Genomic DNA, 12,069 nt, shown 5'->3' on the forward strand with positions numbered 1-12,069 from the left:
CTTTCAATAAATTACAACACTTTGTAATGTGATAAATGACGCCAGATTGACTAAACAGAGAAAACCGCAAAACATTCAATTTTTTGTCGAAGGCTCTTCACATAATCCAGCACCCTCGTAAGTGCGTTGATAAAAAAACCGCCTTTTCTTTAAAGTATTGAACATTTTACTATAACCTAGCGCCCATTTTTTCTTTATTTCACTCTCTGCAATCTTCCGTTTATGTTTTTTGGGGAATCACTTAGTCTGCCTTTTCGCGTGAAAAAACATCGAAACTTAAAACAACTCATTTTTTCTGAAAACAAAGAATCTGCTCAAGTTTGGCGATTAAAAGGTACAGAACTTGTGATAGAGGCGTAGAAAGGTGATGAAAATGATAGCAGACACGAAACCTGCGACAGGCAATTAACACCCCGGAAACATAATAAACTCGAGACTATATAACAAGCAATGGTGGGAATAATTCAGCAGTGCTCTATTCAGTTCTCAAGTGGCCGTGAAAGAACGAGGATATATTGGTAAGTCGTCTTTCCTTAATTAATCGATTTCTTAACTTTATTCCTCAAAAGTTACTCCACGTTCATACTGAGTTTAGAAGTACGCTCAAGAGAAAAGGTAAAAAGTTTCCAAAGGGTAAATTCGTTTTTGAAGCACTTCTAAAAATTACTTTGAGACACTGAGGAGCCATATGGGATCCTGCTTAAAGTTGTAACTCAGTTTTATATTATTTCGCCCTCAATTTTTCGTCACGCGATTTTCTTTATTTTCTTGTGTTTACCGGCCGTTTTACGCCAAAGTCGTGATTGCTTTATTTGTTATATTTTACTGTGTCTCTCCTTTCTTTCCCGATGTGTTCAACTCAGCATTCGTTCATGTTGGTACTCATATTTGATAGATGACTATATTTTGTCATTTAAGTCAGTCACGAAGGAATGCAGTTCTCGAAGTCAAATGTTCATTTTCCCTGATGAACATTGAAAAAATACATCGCTTCATTAATTTACCGCAGTTAAAAAAGAATAGTCTATATTATACACCACATTCGCGAGAGTGCAATTTCTGTCGCTGTTGATGCTGTTAGTTTTAGCAAGTCAACTCGACTAAGCCATTTTGAGTTCACTTTGTTGTCTTCAGTTTTGCAAGGCGAAAGTTTTGTTCTTAAAACTCTTTTAGTTGGAAACACTTTCACTTAGACTCGCCTTGAAAACAGGAAGTGGGACGAAAAGAAAGTTACATTGAAGACGCAAAACATTTTTTTTTTGCGTGGGAAAGCAACTACGCAAAATGCATCAAAAGAATGCAAAGACCCCCTGTGCCAAACAATAGCGGACATCCGGGGATCCGGGGTGACCAGGAACAAGCTAAGGGTTTGCGCAGGCGTGGAGAGCCCACGCGGAAACTTATTTGAGGCTTGAAGACTACGGCGCTCGGTAACGTCGAATTCCGCCACACAGTCGAGTGATTTATTTCTAGAAAAGCCTGCCCTGTTTTTTTAATTTTTGCTCAATAACAGCATTGCATTCTTTCTTCAACCGCCGCCACTATACATGTTCAAGTTTGTATTTAGGTTGTTAAGTAATTTTAAACTGGAACTCCTCGAGAGTTTATGAAACGACGACGGCAACTGTGCTATCGAGAGTATTTCATAATTATTTCCTCTCGTTCAGTTCAGTTGTACAGCTGTGCGAAGTATTCAAAAACGTGATTGGTGCCGACGGATTTGAAGCCGAAAGGTGCAGAATGAAACATTCCCTGTCAAATGCTCACGATGAAGTCAAAAGTTTTAATTTGGTTGTTTTACGTTGTTTTTCAGACTACGGCAAAGATAAGTTTCAAAATTCGTGCCGCGTGACCCATTTATCTTCCTCATTCAACCAACAATATCATTATTTTCCGTTGTGGTTGCCGTTGCCGTGTGTTGAAGTGCGTTTTTTTTTGCCTTGGCTGCGTCATTAATTGTATGTCTTTCTAGTAGTTTAATTTCTTGGAAAACCTGCTCGGCACAGTACAGTAAAAGTTTGGAAGCCTGGCGATAGCCCTTATGATTATTCCAAGCAGCTAGGCTCTAATTTGTCATTAGTTAATACCAAGTATTGTATAAAATTAATGCTAAGCCAAGAATAGAGTACAAATAAAGTTTCTTCTTTTACGAAAACAATTATCTTAGTCAATCGTCATGCAATGTATATTTACCTCAGTATTATTCTAAATTTCGACAATTAATAGGCGTCAAAATGGTCTGAAGTTACCGGCACTCTACTTTTGCGTAAATTGTGTGATTTTTTTACTAAGTACGTAGATTTGTTTCAGCCCGAGCGGGAAAAAAACGCTACAAGTAAATAGAATGGACTCAAGGTGCCAACAGCAACAAGGTAATCGTGCCGCAAATTACATCATCTAGGGAGATATCAGTGTCTATAATCTTAGTTTTGTTTGAAATCAACAAAATGGTGGACAAAGCAAACAACTCTTTTCATTAGGCTCAACTATCTCTAACTGATCTCTGAAATGCAACAAACACAGTCATAACAACAGCTCTTTTCAAAATACACTGAGTTGCCGCAGTTTGACCTAGTTCTCAGCTGGATGACAGATCGTATTGTTTCACTTAAAAAGTGAAGCTCAACTTGGTCACGGCTGGGTGTATGAAGGCGCACGTTCACAATTTTCGCCCATGAGTCACCTTCTTCATGATGGGCAAATGGTATTGCTTAAAGGAAACTACAGCAATTTCGTTCCCCCGATCAGTGATGCAGTCAGGCTGTTCATGCAGGAGCCGGGAGGTTTCCCGTTCTTTGGAAGTTGGTAAAGTTAACTTGCGATCAATTTGGAATTTAAGGCCTGTAACAAAGCCAATAGTGTAAGTCTTTAAGAGATAAAATCTTACCAAGCGAAGCTATGTCAAAGGCAATGATTTCTTTCAAAAATTAGGTGGACACATTCATCACGTGGAATTTGGAGCCATTTTGGCAGCTACTCAAAACCCTCTTCTTTCCAACGATAACAACCGTAGTATCATATCTACATTCCACTTGGCAGGGACAGGGGTTTGCTCCAAGGGAAGGGAAAGGAAGTTTCGAAGTAAGAGCTTTGGGAAATTTCGTCGAAGTTCAAATGAATTTCCTACGGGATAGTTGTGGAAAAAATTTAATTTACCACTCCTCTCCGTGTTAAGTACAAGCGGTACCTTGTGACTCTTTATATGTAGTTAACTCTTAGTCGTAGCAGTGCTGACCACAATCTTATTCCGAAGGCCTCTCTCCTTCAACGGATGGTCTACATAAAGTTTCCAAGGAACGACCAGAAATATAATCGAGGTTGTCTTACCGGGGAAAATGCATCGTTCTTTTCTCAACAATTCCTCCATGAGAAGGAAATTGATTTTATATACCCTAACCAGAAAGAGCCCTTAAAGTCAGGTTTTAAAGGCACTGAACACGGAATGTTCGGCAAAAACTGAAGTGTTTTAATAACGGATGAATTAACGCGCGATAATCTTCTCGCGTCTCGAAAAACTTGAACACGACGTCTCGGCCAAATACTTTGGCGCGGATAAAGACAGGTGGTCTCTGTAATTGTTTTCGGATCGGCTTAAACACGCACACGTTGGCAGTGCTGAAATATCATATGACTTTTAATCTGTCGTTCGCTTCAGAAGTCTATTGCCCCCAAGAAATTAACCTTGAGAACACATGCCCATATCTGTCTTGGAGGTAGATTAAGTTTCTGTTTTTATAGTGTCAACATACAATCAAAAATGGTTTGACGATCAAATAATTTAACAAGGAAACCGCAAATTCAAGTGGATGTCTCTGTCTGTGTACAGGAAATTGCTTCAAAAGGCAAAACTCGACTACCTGTATCATAGCTCAGGTCCATATTTGGAAAGGTACGGGTTTCATTCAGTGACATTACGCTTAATGCAGTCTTGCATTTGGGTTATAGAAGAATTGTGAAAGTTTTTGATGAAAACGTCATTTTCTTGGGTCTCTACAGTTTCTTAACCCAAAAACTAGCATTGCGTGACGCCGCCTTGCTTTCAACTCCACCAAGAAGATAATCCCCTTTTAAAGTGTCACTTACCACACGTTGAAGGCTCAAGGCGCGATAATTTGCAGCAAGCACACTATCTGCAACCGAGCTTAATTCCGGCTCTTTTGTCGTGTTGAAGAGGTACGTACACTTTTTCTTTTTCAAGAGTCATGACTTTGTGGGGAAAAACACAATTCCAGCTTAGAAATACTACCTAACCAGAAGGAAAGGCCAATCTCCCCTGTCGCACTCTGTTAATAATCTTTTAATCTGTCGTGCACTAAACAGCAGCTTGAAATATCCTTGAACAAACAGAATCTTGATGTTTCATCGACAATCTCTCAAGATATCGAAAATTGGAAACAGTTTGTTTCGGATCAATTGAAGTAATTGAATGGCCAAATGTGAATGCAACTTGTGGGGTTATTACCTTCATCATTAGTTTCGAAGTCATTGTAGATGACAGCACTTGATCCACACTGACCCTGTGAGCAAACATGAATGAGTTGTTTGTGATGTGGCGTGTTTTTGGCCTTTAGCCTTGCATTCAACATTTTTCTTCAACAACCGTTGAGTGCCTTATTAGGCGGTTGGAGGCAGTTTTGGAATAGCGTGTATAATGTTTGGGACTACAAATCCAGAACAGGCTTTCTAGTTCTCCACCCTAATCTGGGGGTTTTTCGCCGAGTACTCTGGTTTTCCTCCCTCAACAAAACCCACCATTTGTTATTCCAAATGGGGCAAAGTGTCGTGTGAAGAGTACACTAAGGTTTAATATTCGTCCCTCGTTTTGTAACTGTTCCTCATCTTCTTCGACACGGATAATCTCTGACCTAGTAGTAGATCTAACAAAGTGGACTTTTTGTGCTAGTGGAAACGATAATTTCTTAATGTCACATTCAGAAGTGGGGTCTCATTTAACTCGTATTCCCGTCTTAGATTAAATTCGACCATTGGCTATCGAGTCAATTCCAGTTACACGATATCCTCCTCGAGACCACCAATAGTGGAGTAAATTTATCCCCACGCTATTCCAGACTGAAACGTTTGAAATTTTATCTCTGCGCAGCCACACATAGAGGTTGCATAAGAGCATACCCCTCTCCATCTAACAATAACTGTCGAACGTACTTTTTCCGAAGATAAGAAATGCCACAGTCCATAACATAACAAACCACATCTTCCTGATAGTTTAAATCCGTCATGTCGGGATTACGTTCACTAGTAAACGATCCGATTTTGCCGGAACTCCACAACATTATAGCGGATGCATTCTTATCCTCTCCTCCCATTCAGTTTTTGCCCCAACTCACACTCCAAGAAATGCATTTCTGCGTTCCTAGAGGCCAGGTTTATCCTTGTCATATGATTAAAGTTCTTCCACGAATTGATTTCTTGAGGCAAGCCTCGTACGTTCTCGTATTTTAAAGAGAGGTTTGAATTTTTCGCAATCGGTACGTTTGTTGTTGTGTTTGTCTTTTTGTTGGGTGAAAAGATCATTGTTAGCCTGAAATCCGGGAATACTTCATCTCTGCACCAGTTTATTTTTATCTCCTTTGCCAACAAGGACATCGTGCGCATACTGTTTATAATTTGTTCATGTCGTTGGTTCCTGGTGAGAAACACGAAGAGATTGTCATTTAAGGGTTTTTTTCTTAGCGTGCTGCATGTTGACAAATGATCTGCCTTTGCTTGAGGCCAGACACCTCGTTTTCATAGCGTGGCTGTGCGCATGCGTAAGGTAAAGACCACTGGCTTGGTATGAGGAGGAGTTCACCCTGCTGCCTTTTAGTTTAGTTTTTTTCCATTCTGTAGCGCAGACTTGTGTTTATAAAGCTGTGACATTTTAGACTTACATAAAAATACTTCAGTCTTTTATCTTTTGGGGTCCCATTTCTTGTGTTACCTAACGTAAACAGTGTTCAAAACAAGTGAAAAAGCCTAAAAAAAGCCGTCTCTTGTAGTTTGTTCAGTTTCTCACAATCTCGTTCCCAGAGTCCGCTTTTCTTTTGGTCAGCACCAAGAACACGGATTTTGGCCGCACACTCAGAAATTTGAAACAACAGTGGTTGTCAACCGTTACCAAAATGGACCTTCACTACGACTGCGCGTAAATTGAAAGTGCATGGAGAGAGTCCGTGTTCTTGGTGATGACCAAAGGACTCTGGGGACGAAATTGAGTTTCTCATGTCCTAAAAGAAAGATCTAGCTTGGCGCTTACGTGAAACGACAAACAGCAAACCACAGGCATCTACTTGTCTCTCCCTTCGGTGAATTTTCTCGATCTCCACAGCTAATAGCTAAGGTAAAGGAAATTAATTAAAATCAAACAAGTTTGGCAAAACGCAAATTCAGCCTGACGTTATCCGTTTGCCGTCAACGCGATACTAAATCTCTCAATTGTTTCGTTCACTTTACAAGGACAGCAACAAAGCGTTTTTTTTTTGCTAATTTTGCTTTTGCACCTCTGATCCTCCTTTGCAATGTCGGAAATTAAGTTCTTTATGATGATCATACTAGCCAGGAGATATTTTTTTCAAAGAACATCCTTCTTTGTCGGCCGAGATCTCTGATTAATCATTAATCTGTCCACTTGTAGATTTGAAGAGAAAGAAAAGAAAAAATTACATATTAGTGATTAATAGGGCTTACAGAAGGCAACAAGATGAACGATATTAAATCTCAGCGCTTCTGAAGACAGACATTAAAACAATGCGACATCAAAAGCCTCTGAGGTTCATTTCTTTATGCTTTTGTTCTCTTTTCAAATAGACTGTTTATCATATGAAGGCAGATTCTTTTTTGGCGAAGCGAAAGGACCTTTTTAATATGATTTTATAATATTTTGTAATCTCGCCATATGAAGTGGTCACGGTTCAGTGTTATATTTAACGAAATCATGTTCTATTCCAGGTCAAAGAAATTTTGGTTCAAACTTCTCACGAGACTCCTCTAACTGAGTGAGGTGTTTGGAAACATGGCTTTTTCGATTGCATTGGTTGTTGTGGTTGCAACAAGGATTTTGGTACTTCTCTGTCTTTCGAAGAACACTCTTCAAGAAGCGAGCACATGGCGGAGTAACAGAGAAGTGTTGGGAAAGCGCAACGTTCCGAATTTACGGATGGCACCGTTGAGGACAGTTTCACTTGAAAACGAAAACGAAAACGAAAACATGGAGCAACTGAATTTTGAATTAACCGCAGGGGAATCTTTGTTCCAAAACCTGAAATGGTCGCGTCGAAATCCTTCAGTGACATGGATAAAACACAGAAGAAGGAGACTTGTGTTTCAAAACGATGATCGCAAAGTCATACCCCCAAAGTACATCGAAAGATGTCCATTTGAAGCTGCTGTAATGATCTCTACTGGCTGTTCGGGGGTCCTCATCTCTCCCCAGCATGTTTTGACGTCGGCTCATTGCCTTCACAACGAAGGTCAGTACGTTCCAGGTTACAGGAACTTGAGAGTGGGTTTCCTGTTGCGAAATGGCACTACAGAATGGCATGGTGTTAGATACACAAAGATACCCAGGCAGTGGAAGAGTGGGAGCGATGTAAGCGCTACGGTGTATGACTACGCACTGATCAAGCTTGCTGAGAACCACAGTCGTTGTTTCCTGCCTATAGCTCCAAGTAAAACATTCTCTTACGGAGGTGGTTGTGCACACAGAGCCATTCATTTTACTGCATTTGATGAAGATAGAAATGAAGGAACAGTGCTTTACAGGTAACCGATTTTGCTGTGGGGCAGGGATAGCGAGTGGTAAGATAGAGTGCCGAACTTTCCGCACTGACCACGAGCTTGAGTTCCTCTGCGTATATATGCCTTAGTTCAACAACTGGGCTGCTTTTTCTTCTATCCGGTGTTTCAATGACACCGAAATACCCGGAGGGAAGTGTAATTTATGATAATACCTGGTGGCTCGGATTCAACTAAACACCTACAACACGAGAAGATCGCTGTTTGCTCAGGCAACCCAATTAATGATTGAATTACTTGGAGCTGCTGTATCACGACAGTGCAGTTCATTTTGTGCAGTTCTACCAATCCTTTGCCTCTTCTCGCTGTGCAAATTAACGTTAACCCAGAAATTAGTTTTAAACAACATATATCACAGCTTCGTGACAATTGGGAAGATATCTGTTTACAAACATTGCTTTTGTTATTCAAATATGCCAACCACAGGAACAAAAGTTCCTTTGTTTCGACAGCCAATGAGGTTCTGGTTGGCACATTAATTACAATAGGTGACGTCAACGATATCTTCCCTATATGAAAGTCTGTCACGTCGAGCATACATAATTTAAATTACAAACAACAAAGAGAAACTTTGAAAAACTGTTTGGCTGAACAGTTTGAAAAAGCCCAATAGGCCTTATGCATGATGATGTAATACACTCAAAAATTCACCACCAAGCCTCGTTTGCACAAAATTATCTGGAAGTGCAATATTGTTCACACGTGGGTTTTCTGTACAAGTTTTGTCCTTTCGGATTCAGTTCATGCTAAGATTTACAAGTTTAATTTTCGAATTCGAGGCTTGGCGGTGAAATTAGCTAGTCAGGCGTCATCGCGCAGGAATAAGTGCTATTACAGTGCCATTTTAATCGTCTTCAATTTTGCCCATCCCTGCCTAAATTCATATTTGCTGTTTTTCTAACCTTCCTTCAATATTTGAAGTCGTTATTTTTACGTTTCGCTTCATTTGCTTGCCAGCTAAAATTCGTGACAAAAGAGAAAAGACTCTCATGTTCAACTAGTGTTGTGCAGCCACATCATAATACTCTCCCGTCTTTTTCAGAACTTGTCGAGTTTTGGACTTCAACTCCAGCTTACTGTTTCACTGTTGTGACGCCGAGAGAGGCTCATCGGGCGCCGGCGTCTATGAACTTCACAAGCGAAAAAATAGCGGCAAGAAATTTGAGCGCTACGTTGTTGGCGTTTTTTCTGGGAACCGCGACATCTTCAAATACGGAAGGTACCCGCCGAGAATCACCTGCAAAAATCACACCCCATTCTTTAGCTACACTTCTTGGGCTTGGGTCGTGAATTACAATGCGGCTCTCCGTTTAAAAGAGAGCGACGTCTATCACATTTGTACCTGGATGAAGGGTCAAGGAGGCGAGATGTGTAAACAAGTGATAAAGGAAAGACGGCGAAGACGGCGCCAGTCAAGAAAACGCCGCGACAAGAGCAGAGACGCCCGTTGCCAAGGTATGTTTTAATGGTCGTCATCATGGAGATGGAGAGAAAGTTTCTTCAAGTTCTTCAGTATCGTGAACTGAAAGTAAATATTTTTAGAATTCGGCTTCGCTTTTATTAATAGGGACCGTAAAATCTGCGACGACGAGATCGACGAAAACGTCACCTCAAAATGTAACTTTGCTCCATCGTTTTTCCCGATTGGCCCATTTCGTTCGCGTCGGACAATGTGGGCGAAGTATCCTAAAAATAAATTGGTATGAGCGGTTTCAGAGTAAAAACAGGGAATGAAAGATTCACATTTGTACGCTCTCGTTGCCGTCAAAACCTCAAATTTGGTGATTTCACGTCGTTGCTGTACAGATCACCGCAAAAACATGTGCGTGCAGCACGATTATGTTTCCTCTTTTAACCAATGATATTGTTGTTTTCCAGCGTTTTCTTTGACGACCAAGTCGTAGTTAAGTCCCCAATAAAACCTAGTTTTCATATGTCGGGAAAATCCCAGACGATCGGGGATTTTGCAGTTTCCCGACCGTCCCAGATTTTGCCGACATATCGGATAATCGCCAGACGCTTGTCCTTGATTCTCCCGATAGTGACTTTGGCGGAAAATGGAAAGTGCGCCAAAAATTGAAACATGCAATTTAGAAGATTGGTAACGTGCTAAAACCATCACCGAGTGTTTGAGTTTTCATATGTCGGAAATGATCGCCGACGATTGCAAAAATCTGGGACTCGTCGGGAAAATAGTAACGCTCCTTACTTTCCCGATTCGTCTCCGACCATCCCAGATTATCGGGGATGTCTACGATTTATGGCTTTCATTAGTCGGCAAAATGTGGGACCGTCGGGAAACGTCTGGGAATTCCCCGACATATGCAAACTAGGCTTAATGGTCTCATTATGGTTAGATTTTAGTGGTGAACTGAACTCTTTGAACTGCAAGAATTTGTCTTGCATTTGTACAGAGGATACCCCGGTATTATCTGACTTCATTGGTTGAGAACAACTCATGGAAACATGTCTGTATAGTGTAAAAGGGGTAAAAAAGTCTATTTTTTTTCTTATTTCTTCGTTCGAAAAAGCTTGAACTTTTAAATAATAACAAACTTGCAACCGTAGCACTACTTTCAATCATTACTTAGAATGAAGACACCGAGTGTGACCTATAACGGGGAAAAAGTCACGGGAAGATGTATTGATCCGACCAGTAAATAAGCTATTTTAGAGCGGTTTTCAATTGAGTGTCGAAAGTAATTGGCGAATTGCTTTGGTGTTGCATTACTTCACTCAGTGATTGGTGCAAAGTTCTCGCACCCCTTTTTCAACCAATCAGAAGTGAAACCAAAACCAATCGTGGCTCGTTCGTGCACATTTTCCCGGGCTCTGTGTCGGCCACGTGTAATTACTTCGAGTTTTGACTGGTTTACTGGATTGTCTCCCTCCTTTTTGATTGGCGAAAGTAATAACTTTGGGTTTGGTTTTGCGACACTAGATTGAAACGCGCTCTAAGCTATTCGCTGACACATCAAATTTGGGGTTCACTGTGTTTCGACAAAATGCATTTTATAATCACAAATATTTTTAGTTAGATAATACAAATGAAGTCAAAGGACCGCTCAGGCTTAATTGTAGCTCCTTCTTGGTACTCGGGCACAGGCATCAATCTTAACTGACCTTTTTAAGGTGCCCAGCGAAGTTTGTGGCTACCATACCGTTGTATTACCTCCAGAGGTAGTTTCCAGGTTAAGAACTGTCTAAGATGTAGCCACAAGACAGTATGAAAGGGAACTCAAAGTGCTTTAACCTACAACTGCGACATCTCTCGTTTGAGTTTTCGCTCTCTCAGACCGCTTATATTTGGAACTGCTTCTCCACTCTTTCACCCACTCAACACGCAATGTTTCCGTTTACGTCCGCACCCGCGAATACGTTGAGAAAAAAAAAAAGAAGGCCACGAATCTTAAATAACCAGAAGGGCGTTTCTCGAAAGTCCCAAAACTTTTCCTGGTGCGATGCGGATGTCACAACACGCTTTGCATCATAAAAATAAAACATTTCTTGTCACGAAATTTTGCAACTGTTTTGTTTTCTCTGGTCTTAAAATCGTGAGCAAAGATTATTTTCTCTGAATAAGCTGATGGTTGTATCACGAAATGCTTTTCTACCCCGAAGTTTTCAAAGCTTTCGAGAAACGGGTCTGAGAAAGCGATCTCTCAAAGTGAGGTTTTGGTTGCTCGGTTTTAGTCAGGAGTTCCAGGTATGAACCTGACCACCTTTTTGCACACTTCTCTCGCATTTCCTTCAGTGCGGAGTACAAACACCGCAAAAAGGGGGAAATTTTATGTGAACAAAAATACCAGCAGGAATAGACCGTTCCTGTATTTTAGTTCACGTAATTTAAGCGCGGCACTTCGCGAACGAACCACGGATCGTAAAGAGATATTTTCCGCACGAGCTGTCTGACTGAAGCTACATTTTTGTGTCCGCGCCTGAGAATGTGGCAAAAGATTTTAACTGGGTCACAGGTTACTTTACCGATATAAGTGGTCGAGTAGTAGGCTATTTACCTCAGTAATAATGTATACCATTTTAAGTAGCTGTTCTTTTTTTGAAGACTGTTCATATTAAACTTCATATTTTTCACACTTCGAATTCGCTCCTTTAATAAATAAATCAATAGTACACCACCCCACTCCAGTAACAAGACACCTTTGTCTGGAATGAGCATTAAATAGAGGCTCGTTAGTCTCTCATTCATACTCGTTACAATCCACCCTTGAATAACGACGGTAAACGGACTATTTCTTGATAAGTATTACGAGATCAACC

At 40.6% G+C, this 12,069-nt stretch overlaps 1 protein-coding gene across 5 annotated transcripts; it reads left to right on the plus strand.

Moving 5' to 3' along the window:
- Nucleotides 1–480: 480 nt before the first annotated feature.
- Nucleotides 481–9,405, plus strand: LOC138014203 (serine protease 23-like). Of its 5 annotated transcripts, none has more exons than XM_068861223.1 (3): nt 481–518; nt 6,946–7,758; nt 8,834–9,405. In XM_068861223.1, the coding sequence occupies exons 2-3, from the start codon at nt 7,010–7,012 to the stop codon at nt 9,255–9,257; spliced, it is 1,173 nt and encodes a 390-aa protein (XP_068717324.1). In that variant the 5' UTR covers nt 481–518; nt 6,946–7,009; the 3' UTR covers nt 9,258–9,405. The 5 variants fall into 5 exon arrangements, with proteins under 5 accessions (XP_068717324.1, XP_068717322.1, XP_068717321.1 ...); XM_068861221.1 differs by lacking the exon at nt 481–518 and adding an exon at nt 2,679–2,805; XM_068861220.1 differs by lacking the exon at nt 481–518 and adding an exon at nt 2,755–2,860.
- Nucleotides 9,406–12,069: the final 2,664 nt, after the last annotated feature.

This window comes from Montipora capricornis, chromosome 8, assembly GCF_036669925.1.
Source record: "Montipora capricornis isolate CH-2021 chromosome 8, ASM3666992v2, whole genome shotgun sequence".
Lineage (NCBI taxonomy): Eukaryota > Metazoa > Cnidaria > Anthozoa > Scleractinia > Acroporidae > Montipora > Montipora capricornis.